The sequence below is a fragment of the Oncorhynchus keta genome, unplaced genomic scaffold, assembly GCF_023373465.1.
Source record: "Oncorhynchus keta strain PuntledgeMale-10-30-2019 unplaced genomic scaffold, Oket_V2 Un_contig_14950_pilon_pilon, whole genome shotgun sequence".
NCBI classification, from domain to species: domain Eukaryota; kingdom Metazoa; phylum Chordata; class Actinopteri; order Salmoniformes; family Salmonidae; genus Oncorhynchus; species Oncorhynchus keta.
Window position 1 is genome coordinate 307628 of NW_026279044.1, and position 20256 is coordinate 327883.

General features: G+C 43.0%; 1 protein-coding gene across 8 annotated transcripts in view; it reads left to right on the plus strand.

Moving 5' to 3' along the window:
• Window positions 1–20256, plus strand: part of LOC118361127 (DDB1- and CUL4-associated factor 1-like) — a 92896-nt gene that overhangs the window by 55204 nt on the left and 17436 nt on the right. For 6 of the 8 annotated variants that reach the window (XM_052502026.1, XM_052502028.1, XM_052502029.1 and 3 more), the window contains 17 exons: window positions 4259–4343; window positions 5756–5797; window positions 6092–6270; window positions 6782–6863; window positions 7059–7119; window positions 7233–7380; window positions 9925–10013; window positions 10824–10949; window positions 14688–14812; window positions 17593–17755; window positions 17879–17985; window positions 18092–18263; window positions 18390–18487; window positions 18632–18715; window positions 18884–18984; window positions 19224–19305; window positions 19507–19677. In XM_052502026.1, the coding sequence (XP_052357986.1) occupies window positions 4259–4343; window positions 5756–5797; window positions 6092–6270; window positions 6782–6863; window positions 7059–7119; window positions 7233–7380; window positions 9925–10013; window positions 10824–10949; window positions 14688–14812; window positions 17593–17755; window positions 17879–17985; window positions 18092–18263; window positions 18390–18487; window positions 18632–18715; window positions 18884–18984; window positions 19224–19305; window positions 19507–19677 (1915 nt within the window). The remainder of the gene's footprint in view (window positions 1–4258; window positions 4344–5755; window positions 5798–6091; window positions 6271–6781; window positions 6864–7058; window positions 7120–7232; window positions 7381–9924; window positions 10014–10823; window positions 10950–14687; window positions 14813–17592; window positions 17756–17878; window positions 17986–18091; window positions 18264–18389; window positions 18488–18631; window positions 18716–18883; window positions 18985–19223; window positions 19306–19506; window positions 19678–20256) is intronic. The other 2 variants (XM_052502030.1, XM_052502033.1) reach the window with 1 other exon arrangement.

Below are 20256 nucleotides of genomic sequence, written 5' to 3' on the forward strand. Positions count from 1 at the left end.
ATTAGTCTTTTAAAATGATAAACTTGGGTTAGCTAACACAACGTGCCATTGGAACACAGGAGTGATAGTTGCTGATAATGTGCCTCTGTACGCCTATGTACATATTCCATAAAAAATAGTAATTTACAACATGTCTACACCGTACTTCTGATCAATTTGTTGTTAATTTAATGGACAAAAGTGCTTTTCTTTCAAAAACAAGGACATTTCTAAATGACCCCAAACTTTTGAAAGGTTTAGTATACAGTCGGAAGTTTAAAACTCGTTTTTCAACCACTACACAAATTTCTTATTAACAATCTATAGTTTTGGCAAGTCGGTTAGGACATCTTCTTTGTGAATGACACAAGTAATTTTTCCAACAATCGTTTACAGACAGATTATTTCACTTATAATTCACCGTATCACAATACCAGTGGGTCAGAAGTTTACATACACTAAGTTGACTGTGCCTTTAAACAGCTTGGAAAATTCCAGAAAATGATGTCATGGCTTTAGAAGCTTCTGGTAGGCTAACTGACATAATTTGAGTCAATTGGAGGTGTACCTGTGGATGTATTTCAAGGCCTACCTTCAAACTCGGTGCCTCTGCTTGACATCCTAGGAAAATCAAAAGAAATCAGCTAAGACCTCAGAATAAAAATTGTAGACCTCCACAAGTCTGGCTCATCTTTGGGAGCAATTTCCATGCGCCTGAAGGTACCACGTTCATCTGTACAAACAATAGTACGCAAGTATAAACCCCATGGGACCACGCAGCCATCATACCACTCAGGAGGGAGATGAGTTCTGTTTCCTAGATATTAACGTACTTTGGTGTGAAAAGTGCAAATCAATCCCAGAACAACAGCAAAGGACCATGTGAAGATACTGGAGGAAACCGGTACGCAAGTATCTATATCCACAGTAAAACGAGTCCTTTATCGACATAACCTGAAAGGTCGCTCAGCATGGAAGAAGCCACTGCTCCAAAACCACCATAAAAAAGCCAGACTACAGTTTGCAACTGCACATGGGGACAAAGATTGTACTTTTTGGAGAAATGTCCTCTTGTCTGATGAAACAAAAATAGAACTGTTTGGCCATAATGGCCATCGTTAGGTTTGGAGGAAAAAGGGGGAGGCTTGCCAAGCTGAAGAACACCATCCCAACCATGAAGCACGGAGGTGGCAGCAGCATGTTGTGGGGGTGCTTTGCTGAAGGAGGGGCTGGTGCACTTCACAAATAGATGGCATCACGAGAAAGAATAATTGTGGTTATATTGAAGCAACATCTCAAGACATCAGTCAGGAAGTTAAAGCTTGGTTGCAAATGGGTCTTCCAAATGGACAATGACCCCAAGCATACTTCCAAAGTTGTGGCAAAATGGCTTAAGGACAACAAAGTCAAGGTATTGGAGTGGCCATCACAAAGCTCCGACCTCAATCCTATAGAAAATGTGTGGGCAGAACTGAGAAAGCGTGTGGGAGCAAGGAGGCCGACAGACCTGACTTAGTTACACCAGCTCTGTGAGGAGGAATGGGCCAAAATTCACCCAACTTATTGTGGTAAGCCTGTGGAAGGCTCTCCGAAGTGTTTGACCCATCTTCAACAATTTAAAGGCAACGCTTCCAAATACTAATTGAGTGTATGTAAACTTCTGGCCCACTGGGAATGTGATGAAAGAAATAAAAGCTGAACTAAATTATTCTCTCTATTATTATTCTGATATTTCACATTCTTAAAATAAAGTGGTGATCCTAACTCACCTAAGACATGGAAGTTTTTACTTGGATTAAATGTCAGGAATTGTGAAAAAACTGAGTTGAAATGTATTTGGCTAAGGTGTATGTAAACTTCCGACTTTAACTTTATTCATTTTGTCCAGGTGGGTGAGGGCAGTGTGGAGTGCAACAGAAATTGCATCATCTGTGGTTCTGTTGGGGCGGTATGCAAATTGGAGTGGGTCTCGGGTTTCTGGGATAATGGTGTTGGTATGAGCCAGAATGATAAGCATTTCAGGACTATAGATGTGAGTGCTACAGGCTTGAAACAAGTTGATATTACAGACCGGGTCAGGCATAGGAGAATACATGTGCCAGCTGTTCAGTGCATGCTCTCAATCCACGTCATAGTATTCCGTCTGGCCTTGCGAATGTTAACCTGTTTAAAGGTTTTACTCACGTCGACTATGGAGAGCGAGGTCGTAGTTGGGCTCTCAGGCGCCTGAGCAATGGAGAAAATGGAGCAGCTGCATCCCCACATTTTTACCAGAAAAGTGTCATGATCCATTGGAAAATTTGTCAATTTCAATGATTAGTAATGTTTTTAGCTAGTCTGTACTAAGATGGATATGTCAACTTTATTTATTATATAATTAACAGATTGCATTTTGCAGCCCCTCAAGATGAATGGTTTGTCCCACTTGAAAGTTTTTTGCCTCCCTCCTGCATGCCACTTTTTTGGTTCAGTTGGAAAGCACTTGTTGCACCACTGGTGTTTTAAAATCCAAAGGCACCTGCAGGCATTTAACATCACTGCGCATTGTTGCCATATTCCCAACATCAATCGGTTAATCCTTAAGTCTATTGACGCCCCCTTGCATCAATCTAATTAACATAATATTCAAATCCCCATGAAAATCCTTCAGTTTTGAAGCTTGAGATGTTTTTTTTTTTGTTGCATGGGCTGCATCTCAATCCACCACATACCCCTATGTCAGCCTGTCGCGTCTGCAGTGGAAAGTGGCAGAGTTACAGCGCTGTTTGTCAGACCAGGAAACAGCCCGCAAATCGGGTTGTAGAGCAAAACGGAGTCTCCCATTTCCAGAGTGGGGTTAAATTAGTTTGTAGCCCAAACAGTTCAGATGCTACAGACAGAAGTTGGCAGACGAGTCCCGAGGGGCTTGTGGGGGTCGTAGAGCAAAACGGAGAACACCATCGACGATAGTCTCGTCTCTCAATAGTGGCCATATTAGTCAGTAGGCCAAACCATTCAGATACTACAGATGTTTTCTTGAGAAGACAGATTTCAGGATGTCTCCTCCTCTTACAAACAGCGCTGTAGCTCTGTCACTTTCCACCGCCGATGTAATGGATTGAGATGTTGTCTCCATGCAAAAACACAAAAATATACATTATCTCTCGTTTAAACTGACAGATTTTGATGGGATATTTGTATTATTTTAATTAGATTATGGACTCTTAAGGATTAATTATTGGGGGTGGGACTTTCAGGGGAGGGAGTAGATTAGTAATCTAGTCATTAAACACATTTTCAATGTAATTTGTTGTGGCAAATCCTATGTCAATCAAATTTCAATGTAATGTATTTATAAAGCCCTTTTTTCATCAGCAGGTGTCACAAAGTGCAATACAGAAACCCAGCCTAAAACCCCAAACAGCAAGAAATACAGATGTAGAAGCACTTTGAAAGGCAGGAACCTAGGATGAAACCTAGAGGAACCAGGCTCTGAGTGGTGGCCAGTCTTCTGGCTGTACCGGGCGGAGATCATACACATGGCCGTTAAGGCCACATTTTTCTTCAAGATGTTCAAATAGTTGTTCTGTTCATAAATATGGATTCCCCTGTGAAGAAACAGTGTAAAATTGCAGGAAATTATTTTTTATGCAATTCCCAAAAATATTAACAAATTATTTTATCAACAAAAAAATACACCACCACTTTCAGACAAAGCCAGGTGCTCATGCTCTTGCAAAAATAAAAGGCAATTAGCTCTTGTTCAAACCCTGCTTACAAAAGGGATATTTTGGCAATGACGCAAGAGAGCCAGCTGAACGAGAAGCCAGATGAACTCATGGATACTGTGAAGTCTCTCTGCATCCAGTATGAAGGAAGTTAGATGTAGTTTCGCCAGCCAATGCTAACTAGAGTTGATGCAATGACTGGAGGTGCGCTAACGCAAATTAGCGACTGCACTAACGCTAGTTAGCGACTGCACTAACGCTAGTTAGCAACTTTCTTCAAACTGCACGCAGACATATAAATAATATCAATGAGTTCATCTCATAGATTGTAGATAAAGGGCTTTTGCAAAAATCTTGAAGTATCCCTTTAATAATAGCTTTCTGAACAAGACCTAAATGCCTTCTATGCTCGCTTATAAGAGTATTTATGATGTATAAGGGGCATTTTTTTTTAGAGAAGAGGAAATGCTTTTTGTGTGTTCTATGATGGTTAATGTTATGATTTGTTCTCTCTCTCCTCATCTCTCTCTCTCTCTCTCTCTCTCTCTGTCTCTCTCTCTCTCTCTCAACAGGCACCTTGGCCTGGACCTTGTTCCTAGAAAGGAGTTTGAAATGGTGGATCCGGATCATATCAGTGCATCTGAACTCTACAAAATGGTATGGTCAACATAGGGAGGTATTAATGTTGCATTCTATACATGGCTATTCTATATGGGTGTTATGTGTGAATGCAAATCTATACACATCATTTCCCCTACCAAACCCCTGGGAAATAAGAGAACAGTGACCCTCAAGATGTGCATTATTATAATGTATTTATGAATTGAATATTATTTTACAGGCACAGGGTACTTGACTAAAACTGTTCTTCCTTTGTGTGGTAATATTTTAATATAAGTGTGTGGGTCGTGAATTACTGTATTTTTTTGTATTTACTGACAAGTGTGTTTTATGCAAATGTATGTTGGAATCTGTGTGTGCTGTATGATTTGTGTTTCTCTGCCTTGTACACTTGTGAATGTATGTGTCTTGTAATGCATTTTCTTAGTAAGGGTGTTTGAGCGCGTGTGCGTGCGGCACAACTCCGCTTTTGTGGCTCAAACCACTTCATCCCCCCCTGCTCTTTAAGCACACGTTTCTGCCATATTGAGAGTGTTCCTCTACAAGCGCACACGTGACCAAAACTTGAATGTTCACTAGATGCACTGTGACAACCCTGTGAGAGGATTTTAAAAAGAAATAGTTTTGGTTATTGTTATTGCAATACTACAGTCTGGGTTATGTAAACTAACCACATCTATAGTTGAGACACAATTCTATAAATAAGATATATCCCAAATGTGCTCTTGGAATTTTGAATAAGCTGTAGTAACGTATTAGGGAGTTGTAAGCTAAGTGTACACCCCCAGTAAAAGGCGATTTTCGAATTTCTCAGCCTGATCCAGAATTAGGAAAGTGTAATCACTGCTCAGACGCAGATGTCATGTTTTGGGGGAGGCCGTCTTGGAAACAGGAGACCCAGTCTTGACCAATAGTGGAGGGTCAATATGCTGGTCTAATACCGTCTCCTACTGCCCTGCAGTCGCCTTTTATTCCTGTGCCATTTTTATCGGCTTTGCAGGCAGATTGTTAGTGCATTAAGTGTTCGGTCCAGAAACAACAGTGTGGTTCATCCCTGCCAAAAGCCTCCTCACTAGGTCGATGAAAGTGAGCTTGTTTTTGGCAGGGCACACAGGCCTTGGCACCTCTTCAGGTGGGAGTAAAAGAGATCTCTTAGTTTGCGGAGCAGAGAGGTTTGTGCGTGTGTGTGTGTGTGTGGGAGATATGTGCTTTGTCCTCTCCTCTCCTCTCCCATGGGCTCATGCTTTGCCTCATGTGGACTTATTTTGGGGATACTGCTCACTGAAGCAACCTCTAGGCAAAATTGGTGGGCGCCTTTTTATCAGAATTCATGCCTCTATTGCACAGTACTATACAACAGGTGTGGGCTTTTTGTGAGGAACTAGTGTATTGATCATGAATAGAATGTTTGACTAAACTAAAATCACTCTTCTCTATGTACCCCACAGCATGCATCCAGCAGACACTGTGGCCAGCCAAGCACAAACCAGGTATGAACTCAATATAATCTGCTATGCGGTAGCTAGATAATGGGTGGAGATACACTATATGCATGAGAACTAATTTGACATCACTTTACTGACAAAACCCATGCCACCATTTTGAATGATCACAATAACCATCAACACTATCACAAATCCATTCAATGTGAACGATCACCAAGCTGACAAAACGCATCCACGAACATGTGTACCACACAGTGACAATCTTCAAAGGGTAGATAGACGTAGCATGCGTGCAGTGCAGTCAGAGCTTTGCCCCTCAGTAAGGACCTGTCTTGTTAGTGTTCGTCGTCCGATCGTTCTCAGGGCGACAGCGTGCGTCAGCGCCATGGAGACGGTTGCCGTGTTCCGGTGCAACACCACCTCTTCATCAACCTGAAGAGTTTCACCTACAACACCATCAGCGAGGAGGCAGATGTCTTCTTCTCCCTCTACGACACCCGTGACAACAAACAGATCAGGTATATGCACGGTCAACACTAAATAAACACACACCGGACACACGAACACAACCTCTACAGGCACTTGTGCAAAAGCAAGCAGGTCAGTTACTTGAGAGGGAGCCACAGGACATCTTATTTTACTTCTATGATACATGTGACAATGAGCAGAACCGGTACTGGAGGGAGGGCTCCAGTACACATACAGCAAACATACAGGATGGACACACACAACTCACACACACACACAGGGCATGCACATGCAGAACACACACACTCAAACAACCCAAGTCGAGCAAGTGCTAGAGGGCATAGTAGACACACACCACACCCACAACATGTCACACTTACTCAGCGCAAGGCCTTCCCCTCATGTGACCCATTTACACCCCCAGACAGCACCACATTGTGAAGTTCAAGGTTTCTTACACTCGCAAAATAGAATGATCTCAATGGGACTACTTGGTTGAATGAGTAAATGAAAAACAGTGTGCCTTGATTCATGTACTGTAACATATGTCTTCCTCCTCAGTGAGAAGTTTATGGTGAGACTGAACAAAAGTGGAGGACCAAAGAACCCAGAGAAGGTGGACCGTCTGTGTGCTCTCTTCACGGTAACTCTCAGCTCTCCACCCTTAGATGATAGCTCATAGGATTCTTAGATATGTTTTTCAACAGCAACCACGGTAAAACAGCAACAAATGTAAGTAAATAATGTGTTGTGTACATAAACGCATGCCTCACATCCATGTGCTTTGAGTAAGCTCCAGTATTTTCTTGTTAATAGTGGGTTTATGTTTTATTTTTAGGATCTGAGCAGTAAAGACCTGAAGAGAGACCTGTACATTGTAGCACATGTCATACGAACTGGTAAGCCTATGTGAGATGGAGTAACAGAATTATCACAATGTTCATTCCAGGAAACCTTGGAAAGTAGCATTCCTCATATAGAGCTAATGCGTTGTTGTTGATGTTGTCTCCAGGTCGTATGTTGTTGAATGACTCAAAGAAGGGTCCGCCCCACGTGCAGTACAGGAGACCGTACGGCTGTGCTGCTCTGGCCATGAGTGACGTGTTTCACACCATCACAGACCTCCAAGAGGAGAAGGACTTTGTGCTCAAAGTTTACACGTGAGTCACTGTCTGATCCTGACTCGCATTCTACATTTCAGTCATTTAGCAGATGCTCTTATCCACAGCGACTTACAATGTATGTATTTGACTGGGACAATGCACATGAACTAACATTTAAACTAAAGTTTAAAAAAAATAGTAAAGTGTTCTTTTGCTGATACCTCATACTATACCGTATGTAGCTGGAGTCTTTGTAAATAGGGACACCATCTAAATTAGTATGAGGTGATAGCCAGAATAACTGAACACTGTAGTGTGTCATCAGCCTTTCACAAAGATATCTCTATTAAAATGACTGAAAAATGATCTCTGGAGACAAAGCCATTAGCTGTAATTCTGCTGTTTTTACCGAGGCATGAATGTTCTACCAATGTTGTGTGAATGTTCCTTACCAAGAGCTTGACTGTTTTGATGTGTTGTGCACTTGGACCAGAATGATAATGAAGTGTCCTCTGGAAAATCAATATCTGCTCAACCAGGGCCTAAGATTGTGCTCCTGGTGTGATGTGAATCTGGCTCCCTCTGTTAGGCACCACTCAAGAGACACTCCTGTACCCCCGCCAAGCGATGAAGAGATTAGAGAGGCAGAGAGAGAGGAAGACTGAAAGAGAGAGAATGTGTGTGTATGTATGAGAGCATGATGGAGATGACACTTAGACAAATGAACAAAGTTAGAGGACAAAGCTTGATGAGGAGTAGAAGGGGAAAATAACACCAAATGAAGCATTCTGACTCAGTGACTCAACAGATAGCTATAGCACATCCCTTACTGTCTGTCCTCCTATATCCTCCTCCTTTCTTCCTCCACCTCTGTCATCCTCAGGGGTCTGTATCATGTGTTTTGGATGTGGCCTAGCCCGACACTACTGATTTCTACTGTGGCACTGATGCTCTTTTAAATGCTCTTTCCCTACATACACTACAGGGCCAAATGTATGTGGACACCTGCTAGTCGAATATCTCATTCCAAAATCACGGGCATTAATATGAAGTTGGACCCCCTTTGCTGCTATAACACCCTCCAGTCTTCTGGGAAGGCTTTCTATTAGATGGAAAGCCTTCCATTCAGCTGCAAGAGCATTAGTGAGGTCGGGCACTGATGTTGAGCGATTAGACCTGGCTTGCAGTCGGCGTTCCAATTCATCCCAAAGGTGTTCGATGGGTTGTCAGGGCTCTGTGCAGGCCAGTCAAGTTCTTCCACACCAATCACTGGTCCTCGCTTTGTGCACGGGGGCATTGTCATGCTGAAACAGGAAAGGGCCTTCCCCAAACTGTTGCAACAAAGTTGGAAGCACAGAATAATTTACAATGTCATTGTAGCATCAAGATATCCCTTCACTGGAACTAAGGGGTCTAGCCTGAACCATGAAAAACAGCCCCAGACCATTATTCCTCCTTCATCAAACTTAACAGTTGGCACTATGCATTGGGGCAGGTAGTGTTCTCCTGGCATCCGCCAAACCCAGATCCGTCCGTCGGACTGCCAGATGGTAAAGCGTGATTCGTCACTCCAGAGAATGCGTTTCCACTGCTCCAGAGTCCAATGGTGGCTTTACACCACTCCAGCAAACGCTTGGCATTGCGTATGGTGATGTTAGGCTTGTGTGAGGCTGCTCGGCCACGGAAACCCATTTCATGACGCTCCCGACAAACAGTTCTTGTTCTGATGTTGCTTCCAGAGGCGGTTTGAATCTCGGTAGTGTATGTTGCAACCAAGGAGAGATCATTTTTACGCAATGCGCGCTTCAGCACTAGGTTCTGTGAGCTTGTGTGGTCTATCACTTCGCAGTAGCGCCGTTATTGCTCCTAGACATTTCCACTTCACATAACATCACTTACAGTTGACCAGGGAAGCTCTAGCAGGGCAGAAATTTGACAATATTGACTTGTTGGGAAGATGGTATCCTATGACTGTGCCATGTTGAAAGTCACTGAGCTCTTCAGTAAGGCCCATTCTACTGCCAATGTTTGTCTATGAAGATTGCATGGCCGTGTGCTCAATTGTATACACCTGTCAGCGCCGGGTGTAGCTGCAATAGCCGAATCCACTAATTTTGAGGGGGTGTCCACATACTTCTGTATATATAATGTATCTTGCCTTGAAAGGGCTTGATACCGTACACTAAAGAAATTGTGCATTGTAAAATGAACTATTTTTATGATGATGATTATAATTAGCCCTTTGCACATGTCTCAGAAAAAGCAAGCAGCGTTGTTGAGCACAGAGCTGCCTCCTAAACTGTCCGCTCCGATAAGGCTTCAGCATGTGCGTTTCCCCCCATGCCTCTCCCAGGGGCCCTTGGGCCTCCTCTCCTAGTGGAGAGGAGAGAACTTGCTGTCAGCTCAGCTTAGTGGCCTGTGAGTTTGGGGTAATATGCTGCTTGATAGCGTCCCCCCCAGCTGGTACCTTTTGTCCCGGAGGAAAACGCTTCTGGGACATGCTGTTCAGTTAGTCCCCCGGCAACTGTCCAAATCTCTCCATCTGTCCCCCTCTAATGTGTGTGTCGTTAATGCTTTTCTCCATCTTCTCTTTTTCTCCAGATGTAATAATGAGAACGACTGGTTTCAGATCCACGAGAACATCATCCGCAAGTCTAGTACCAAGTACTCAGCTCCTAGCACCAACTATGGTACATATGATGGCATCATTCAGGACTGTACATCTGTGGGGTCAGTTCCATTTCAATTCAGTCAATTCAGGAAGTAAGAATTGGAAATGAGTCATCTTCATCGAAGATAAATGGCAGTTTTCAATTCTTGAATTGAAATGACAATCTCCTAAATTGACTAAATTTAAATGGAATTCTAGAACATTGTATGTTGTTAAAGGGTGTGAATTACCAACTAAGAAAGAAGGTAAGGTGAAAAGAACGTTTTAGACGTGTTATGAGATGCATACGTTACTGGCCCTGTCTGTCCTCGAAGATTGAGTATTGATCACCATGACCGTGACAATCAGCATTGAGGTTAAGCTGAAGGAAAGGGCTGTTATTATTGATGTTTAACTGCATATGTCCAGAAGATAGAGGCTATACTCTATTATCTGTGGTTAGGTATGTCAGTTCGTTTTAGTTGGACTGATAGAATGTCTGCACTACAAACATCTTTATGTCCCTCTGTTTTTTTTCTCCGAATCTCACTGGTATATTTCTACAGCATAATGTGAGTCACTGAATTCAGTCATCTTGTCTTGCTCCAAAACCCTTCTCCTCTGTTTTTCTATTCCTAATACCAACCACTTTTTCTCTCTCCTATTCCTTGCTCTGACTCCCATCTCTCCATCCATGCTCCTGTCTCTACCTCCCCCGCACTCTGATTAACGTCCCCTAAATACCCCTCTTCCCTCACCCTCTTTCTCTCTTCTTTCTCTCACTTTTCCTTCTCCTCCCTCTATCATCCTCTTCCTCTTTTCCCCCCTTTTGCTTGCATGCTCCCCCCAGGCCTCATCATCTCTCTACAGCTGCTGCGGGGGGAGCTGGATCAGATCAGGAGGGAGAATCATGCTGTGTTCAGCAGGTCCCTGGCCATCATGCGCAAACTCGGCTTCTCTGATGTCATCATGCCAGGTGAAGGGTAGGGGGTAGGATGATAGAACCTGGCCATGTTCAGCAGGGCCCTGGCCATTACACACAAACTGGGCTTCCCTGACATCATTGTGCCAGGTCAGGGGTAGGGGATAGGGAGTAGGGCAGGGATCATTAACTAGATTCAGTCATGGTGCGATTTGTTTAGTCATGGTGCGATCTTGAGCGGATGAGGGGGCCGGAAAATTTTAACAAATAATTTGAAGACTACAAAATAACCGCAAAAAGCCCAAACAGATATAATATTGAACTAAAACATAATCAATTCAAAATTTGTACACGATTCAATTTTATTTTGTTACTTATCTTTGAACTCTGCATTGTTGGAAAATGACCCGTAAGCATTTTGCTCTTAGTCTACACCTGTTGTCTACAAAGCATGTGACAAATAACTTTGATTTGATCACATACAGTTGAAGTTGGAAGTTTACAAACACTTAGGTTTGAGTCATTAAAACTTGTTTTTCAACCACTCCACAAATGTCTTGTAAACAAACTATAGTTTTGGCATGTCGGTTAGGACATTTACTTTGTGTATGACACAGGTAATTCTTCTAACAATTCTAACAGACGGATTATTTAACTTATAATTGATTGTATCACAATTCCATTGGGTCAGAAGTTTACATACACTAAATTGACTGTGCCTTTAAACAGCTTGGAAAATAACAGAAAATGTCATGGCTTTAGAAGCTGATTTGCTAATTTACATCATTTGAGTCAATTGGAGGTGTACCTGTGGATGGATTTCAAGGCCTACCTTCAAACTCAGTGCCTCTTTGCTTGACATCATGGGAAAATCAAAAGAAATCAGCCAAGACCTCAGTAAAAAATTGTAGACATCCACAAGTCTGGTTCATCTTTGGGAGCAATTTCCAAACGCCTGAAGGTGCCATGTTCATCTGTACAAACAATAGTACGCAAGTATGAACACCATGGGACCACGCAGCTGTCACACCTCTCAGGAAGGAGACGCGTTCTGTCTCCTAGAGATGAAGGTACTTTGGTGCAAAAAGTGTAAATCCATCCCAGAACAACAGCAAAGGACCTTGTGAAGATGCTGAAGGAAACCGGTACACAAGTATCTATATCCACAGTAAAACGAGTCCTACATTGACATAACCTGAAAGGCCGCTCAGCAAGGAAGAAGCCACTGCTCCAAAACCGCCATAAAAAAGCCAGACTACGGTTTGCAACTGCACATGGGGACAAAGATCGTACTTTTTGGAGAAATGTCTTCTTGTCTGATGAAACAAAAATAGAACTGTTGGCCATAATGACCATCGTTATGTTTGGAGGAAAAAGGGGGAGGCTTGCAAGCCGAAAAACACCATCCCAACCGTGAAGCATGGGGGTGGCAGCATCATGTTGTGGGGGTGCTTTGCTGCAGGAGGGACTGGTGCACTTCACAAAATAGATGGCATCATGAGGGAGTAATATTATGTGGATATATTGAAGCAATATCTCAAGACATCAGTCAGGAAGTTAAAGCTTCCAAATGGACAATGACCCGAGCATACTTCCAAAGGTTTGGCAAAATGGCTTAAGGACAACAAAGTCAAGGTATTGGAGTGGCCATCACAAAGTGCCGACCTGAATCATATAGCAAATTTGTGGGCAGAATTGAAAAAGTTTGTGCAAGCAAGGAGGCCTACAAACCTGACTCAGTTTCACCAGCTCTGTCAGGAGGAATGGGCCAAAATTCACCCAACTTATTGTGGGAAGCTTGTGGAAGGCTACCCGAAACGTTTGACCCAGGTTCAATTTTAAAGGCAATGCTTCCAAAAACGAATTGAGTGTATGTAAACTTCTGACCCACTGGGAATGTGATGAAATAAATAAAAGCTGAAATACATCATTCTCTCTACTCTCCACTATGACATTTCACATTCTTAAAATAAAGTGGTGATACCAACTGACCTATGACAGGGAATGACAAAGATATGACAAAGATTTCCAAAATTAAAATGACTTGGAGCTGATTTTCTGGTGTTTTTACAGTCTTATGTCAAAAAATAATTGTCCTATTGTAATGTTTTTTTTGGGGCTCAGAAAACTGGCAGGGAAGGCAAATAAAATCACCCATGGGCCAGTAGTTGGGGAACCCTGAGGTAGGGGATAGGGTGTTAGGTAGTAGGTCAAAGTCAAAATTGGCTATATCGTAAAAATGTATGAAAACAAAAATGTGCTTTTTGGTCTTAATTTACAGTTAGGGTTAGCAATGTGGTTAAGGCTATGGTTAGGTTTAAAATCTGATTTAAAAATGATAAATTGTAAATATAGGCGGGGTTTATGACTTTGTGGCTGTCGTAAGTTGTGACGACCGGAGTAGAGGGTAGGAAGTAGGGAAGGGTTCCAGAAACTATGGCTAGTGTTTCGTTCAAGGGAAGTGAGTAATTAGGTGAGCAAACCAGATGTTCAGGAGGACACCAGTTGAACAGACCCAGTTGGACACCAGACACCAAAATGCTCACAACCAGATGTTTCACTTGAAATAAACACATTTCAGTTAGGTCTGTACTGGGGAGAATGTAGGCGGCAGTTCTATACTTCTGACAACATTTTGGTCAGAGGCTAAAACCATGACCATTTGTAAACACATAACTGAGGTCTTCAAAGAATAAAGGAGTAAAGGACTATAAAGTAAGTTGTGTGTGTGCACGCTTTTGTGAGATGTGTGCATTTCTCTCACATGTTTATTTCAACTTGTTTCATCATTCAGCATTCCTCTTCTAGGCCTCAATTGAGATGTAATACTACAGTGTACACACACACACACACACACACACACACACACACACACACACACACACACACACACACACACACACACACACACACACACACACACACACACACACACACACACACACACACACATACAGTACCAGTCAAAAGTTTAGACACACCTACTCATTCAAGGGCTTGAATGAATAATAGTAGTGAAGAAATAGTAATAACCAAAAAAGTGTTAAACAAATCAAAATATATTTTATAACCATCTTTTTTAACTGGTTGAGAGAATGCCAAGAGTGTACAAAGCTGTCATCAAGGCAAAGGGTGGCTGCTGAAGATTCTAAAATCTCAAATATATTTTGATTTGTTTAACACTTCTTTTGGTTACTGCATGATTCCACGTGTTATTTCATAGTTTTGATGTCGTCACTATTATTCTACAGTGTAGAAAATAGTTAAAATAAAGATAAAACCCTTGAATGAGTACGTGTCCAAACCTTTGACTGGTACTGTTAATAACATCTGATTTTATAAATAAATGCAATATCTTCTTTCACTGTAGTCATTTCTATATTTTCCATTAAGCACGGACCTCATAAGGGGTGCTGAGACAGTTGTAAGCTAGTGTGTACATTTACAGATCAGGAGGGCAATTTTTTGTTGTTGACAAGAGCAATAATGTTTGGCGTCATCACTGCATCCTTATTCATCATGTTCACACTCATCTGTGCTACCCCAGGATCACTTGGGGCTCAGATAAATTACAGAAGAAGACAAAAACAGAGTATAATTAAAGGTAAACGAACAATTCCGTGCTCATGAAACTTCCTTTCGCAGCATATGGCACAGGTTTTGTACTAGGTTTGGAAGGCCTGTTCCTCTGAACTGTAGTGACATTGTATCTGGGAAGGCCTGAGAGAATAGTTTAAAACTGACCACTGTGTTAGTGCCTAACGTCATGGTTTGACTGTGCCCGTATCCTAGGTGACACTCGTAATGACCTGTACCTGACCCTGGAGCGTGGGGACTTTGAGAGGGGGGGCAAGAGTGTCCAGAAAAACATTGAGGTCACTGTCTATGTGCTTTACGCTGATGGGGACACACTCAAGGTAAGAGAGAATATTTCTGTTGGTTTGTCGTAGTTGTTTGGGATTTTTTTATTTCGATAATTTGATAGACTTTAACACCATTATACATCCATCCATTTATTTATCCATCCAGCTACAGATGTTGAATCTTTATTTGACCCATTTCGTCGCAGGAGGAAAATAATCCTACAGCATGAGGAATTGATCATCTGAAGAAATATGTAGAATCGCCGCCAGGGGGCAGCTGTAAGCAGTGTTTATATACAATGCACTACCGTACCAACATTGTACCTTAGGGCTCAGACACACCAATAGTGTTTGCTGGTCAAGAGTACTCAGCACCTCTGAATGTAATTTGCAAACAGAGTGCACACTTATTTTACATGTGGAACCGCAAGACAAATGGCGGTAGTCAGGCACCTACAGCAGGTGGTACTTAAAACACAGCGCCCTGAACGACTGACAGACAAAAGCTATATCCAAATTCTGTGCATGTGTGCGAGTCTTAACTGCAGGTCCACTGGGTGCCAGTTAACACACTTTGGTTGTGTTTGATTGTTTTGTGCCCAATATAAATAATGTATTGTCATTTTGGAGTCACTTTTTTTATAAATAAGAATAGAGTATGTTCTAAACACTTCTTCTACATTAATGTTGATGCTATTATGATTACAGATAGTCCTGAATGAACCGTGAATAATAATGAATGAGAAAGTTACAGATGCACAAATATCATACCCCCAGGACATTTATTTTGGGGGGTGTATGATATTTGTGTGCCTGTAACTTTCTCATTCATTGTAACTCAGGAAAAAAAAAACGTCCTCTCACTGTCAACTGCGTTTATTTTCAGCAAACTTAACATGTGTAAATATTTGTATGAACATGACAAGATGCAACAACTGAGACATAAACTGAACAAGTTCCACAGACATGTGACTAACAGATATTGAATAGGGGGGGGGGGGTCAAAATCAAAAGTAACAGTCAGTATCTGGTGTGGCCACCAGCTGCATTATGTACTGCAGTGCATCTCCCCTCCTCATGGACTGCACCAGATTTGTCTGTTCTTGCTGTGAGATGTTATCCCACTCTTCCACCAAGGCACCTGCAAGTTCCCGGACATTTCTGGGGGGAATAGCCCTAGCCCTCACCCTCCGATCCAACAGGTCCCAGACGGGCTCAATGGGATTGAGATCCGGGCTCTTCGCTGGCGATGGCAGAACACTGACGTTCCTGTCTTGCAGGATATCACGCACAGAACGAGCAGTAAGGCTGGTGGCATTGTCATGCTGGAGGGTGATGTCAAGATGAGGAAGGGTACCACATAAGGGAGGATGATGTCTTCCCTGTAACGCACAGCATTGAGATTGCCTGCAACAACAACAAGCTCAGTCTGATGCTGTGACACACTGCCCTACTAGACCATGACGGACCCTCCACCTCCAAATCCATCCCACTCCAGAGTACAGGCCTCGGTGTAACACTCATTCCTTCGACGATAAACAAGGGTCCGACCATCACCCCTGTTGAGACAAAACCGCGACTTGTCAGTGAAGAGCACTTTTTGCCAGTCCTGTCTGGTCCAGCGACGGTGGGTTTGTGTCCATAGGCAATGTTGTTGCTGGTGATGTCTGGTGAGGACCTGCCTTACAACAGGCCTACAAGCCCTCAGTCCAGCCTCTCTCAGCCTATTGCCGACAGTCTGATCACTGATGGAGGGATTATGCGTTCCTGGTATAACTTGGGCAGTTGTTGCCATCCTGTACCTGTCACGCAGGTGTGATGTTCAGATGTACCGATCCTGTGCAGATGTTACACGTGGTCTGCCACTGCGAGGATGATCAGCTGTCCTTCCTGTCTCTCTGTAGCGCTTTCTTAGGCGTCTCACAGTACAGACATGGCAATTTATTGTCCTTGCCACATCTGCATGCCTCCTTGCAGCATGCCTAAGGCGCGTTCACGCAGATGAGCAGGGACCCGGGGCATCTTTCTTTTTTGTGTTTTTCAGAGTCAGTAGAAAGGCCTCCTTAGTGTCCTAAGTTTTCATAACTGTGAAACTGTGAACTCTGCCTACCGTCTGTAAGCTGTTAGTGCCTTAACGACCGTTCCACAGGTGCATGTTCATTTGTTGTTTATGGTTCATTGAACAAGCACGAGAAAGTGTTAACACCCTTTACAATGAAGATCTGTAAAGTTATTTGGATTTTTACGAATTATCTTTGAAAGACAGTGTCCTGAAAAAGGGACATTTCTTTTGTTTGCTGAGTTTATAAGCTTTGGAGTCAACATGGGCCAGCATCCCTGTGGAAAGCTTTCAACACCTTGTAGAGTCCATGCCCCAAAGAATTGAGAATGTTCTGAGGGCAAAAGGGGGTGCAACTCAATATTAGGAAGGTGTTCATAATGTTTTGTACACTCAGGGTATAGAGGAAATCTAATATATATATATATACATTTCTTTTCAGTCAGTCGCACTCCATTCCATAGGCTGCCTCACTATTCTCAATTTCATATTTTCTTTACATCTGATATTAGGCCTGTGTGTGAGTAGTTTTGATGGGCTATAGTTTAGGTGTAGTCTACTGTATGGCTGCATTTTGAATACACTTGACAGCTGGCACTGGTCTGAATTACTTGACTGCCCCTGCATGGTGAGAAAGAGACCGTATCTAAATCAGTGAACATACTGCATCTAAATCACAGGGCTCATTTAAATTTGCTGATATGCAGGAACATTTGCCGACACAAAACAGTGATCAAATTAAGAGTACCTGTCCTCTCTCTGTTCCCACCATCAGGACTGTATCAGTCTGGGTAGTGGGGAGCCAAACACAAGTGAGCACCGGTCCTTTGTCCTCTACCACAACAACAGCCCTCGCTGGAGTGAGATGATCAAACTACCCATCCCCATAGACCGCTTCAGAGGATCACACCTGCGCTTTGAGTTCAGACACTGCTCCAGTAGGTCAACATGACTTAAAATATTATTGTTATGAACCTGATAGCAATACAGAATTGTGTATGGTGTTGTCTATGCTGTGTAGATGGTATAAACTATTCGTTAATGCCTTTGTCTCTCCTCAGCTAAAGACAAAGGGGAGAAGAAGCTGTTTGGGTTTTCCTTCACTCCTTTGATGAGGGAGGATGGTACCACGCTATCAGATGAGAGCCATGAACTCTATGTCTATAAGGTGGGGTCACACAGACTTGCACCAATGCTTGCATATAGCAGCTATTCTACATTATTCTCTGTCATTTCTATCTAACACGTGTCTATGTTGCGCCTCTGTTCCCCAGTGTGATGAGAATGCAACGTTCAGTAACCAGGGACTGTACCTGAGCATGCCCTGCTGTAAGGAGGACTTCAACAGCTGCCCCAACCTGCCCTCCACCCTGCCCTTCCAGAGGAACCCCAAGGAGACCTTCTGGGTCTCCACACAGCTTTGCTCCACCAAGCTCACCCAGAATGGTATGGCCCACTCACTACACTGCATCTCACCACACTCCCAGCGCTATAACAGAGCTTTGACTGTCCTAGCCTCAGCCATTAGCCAGAGCTTTACATGTATTTCTGTTTATTCTATTCTGTTTCCAGTGGACCTCCTGGCCCTACTGAACTGGAAAGCCCACACTGACCGGGTGTTGGACATCCTGGGCAGACTACGCCACATCAATGGAGAGGAGATTGTCAAGGCAACACTCTTTTAGTCAATCAATACATACATCTAGGAAATACCCCTCTTGACTGTTTGGCCAAACACTAACAGATCTGTGACTAGACACATTTATGGGGAAATATGATGATGAAATGATTGAGCTGGCTCCTCTCTCCTGCAGTTCCTACGAGATGTCCTGGATACACTGTTTTGTCTCCTGGATGACAACACCGATAAATACGGACCACTGGTTTTCCAGTCATTGGTAGGTCAAGATGGAGAGATCAACCTCATTCAATGTAATGGAATATTGTGTATGTGTTACTACATGTGTGAATGCCTGCATGTGTGTGACTACATCATAATCAAATTTTCTCCATTATGGCTAAAACCTATCTTTTGTTTTCCTCTCTGTCTGTCTTTTTGCCCTCAGGTGTTTATCATCAACCTTCTCAGGGACAGTCGTTTCTACCACTTCCGGCCTGTTATGGAGGCCTACATACAGAACCACTTTGCAGGAGCTCTGGCCTACAAGTAATGTGCCACGTATACCATTTAAACTGCTTCTATTGTTTGAGAGGTCTTGATGTCAGTATCATGTAGCTGAGTGGAAGCCATAGCAGTTTTTGTTTTGCTCATAAAATATTATACAAGATTTGTCTTGCTCTCTGCAATAATACAGAAATATAGTATGACGCTAATGTGCATTTTGTTTGTCTCATATGGCCATGGGATCCCCCATGTTTTACACACTTTACTCTGTCTTCTCGTAGAGAGCTAATCCGCTGTCTGAAGTGGTACATGGACCGCTCTGCTGAGGTTGTCAGACAGGACCACATCCAAGAGGCCATGAAGGTAAAGCTCACATCGGGACATGAGAGGGAGGTCTGGACAAACCTTCAAACGGTTACACTCCCAACATGCTTTTCTTTACCAAACATGCAACATATAGATGAAAGGAAATATGACTTGACACAACACAACAGAACACATCATATAAACGAATGGTATTTTACAGGTAATTGTAACTTGTTCCGTCCTCTGTCCACCCTGCAGGCTTTGGAGTACCTGTTTAAGTTCATTGTCCAGTCTCGGATCCTGTACTCGCGGGCGACCTGTGGTATGGAGGAGGACCAGTTCAGAGCCAGCATCCAGGAACTCTTCCAGTCCATCCGCTTTGTGTTGAGTCTGGACAGCCGCAGCTCTGAGACCCTCGTCTTCACACAGGTCAGAACATCAAAACGTCATGTCTGTCTGTATATAACTTAGCTTTTCTTTATGCCAGAAGGCTGAAATGTTATAGTTCTTGACCCTGGGTATTGTCCTCCTCTTCTACATAGAAGACCAGTCAAAATGCACTGATTTGTCTATCTGTTGCTTGCATGTAATGCATTTGTCATTTGTATAATTGTATTTTTGCTCTGATCCCTCCTTTTACTGTTGGCCCATCTTTGGCTTGCTCTTGGACAGTTTAGGGGTGTGATCAACTGCATGCCTTTCTGTGGTAGTCATGCTCCAGGGGTCTCTCCTGTCTCAGTAAGTCACAGTGCCACCTTGTGTTGGTGACCCAGTGCAGCAGTTGCTCTCTGTCAGCTTGTGAACCTCCCGCAATCAGATATGCGTCGCACTGCCAGGTCCATACTTGCTGAACTCTTGCTGAAACCGGAGGCTTAGACCTTTTGTATAAAACGGCTACCTCCGGTTTATACATATACAAAACCTCCGGTTTAAGCAAGAGTTTGCGAGTATGGACCCGCCCTGTTTTTGTTTGTCCCCTTTTCATAGGACATTTTACGATTTGTCTCT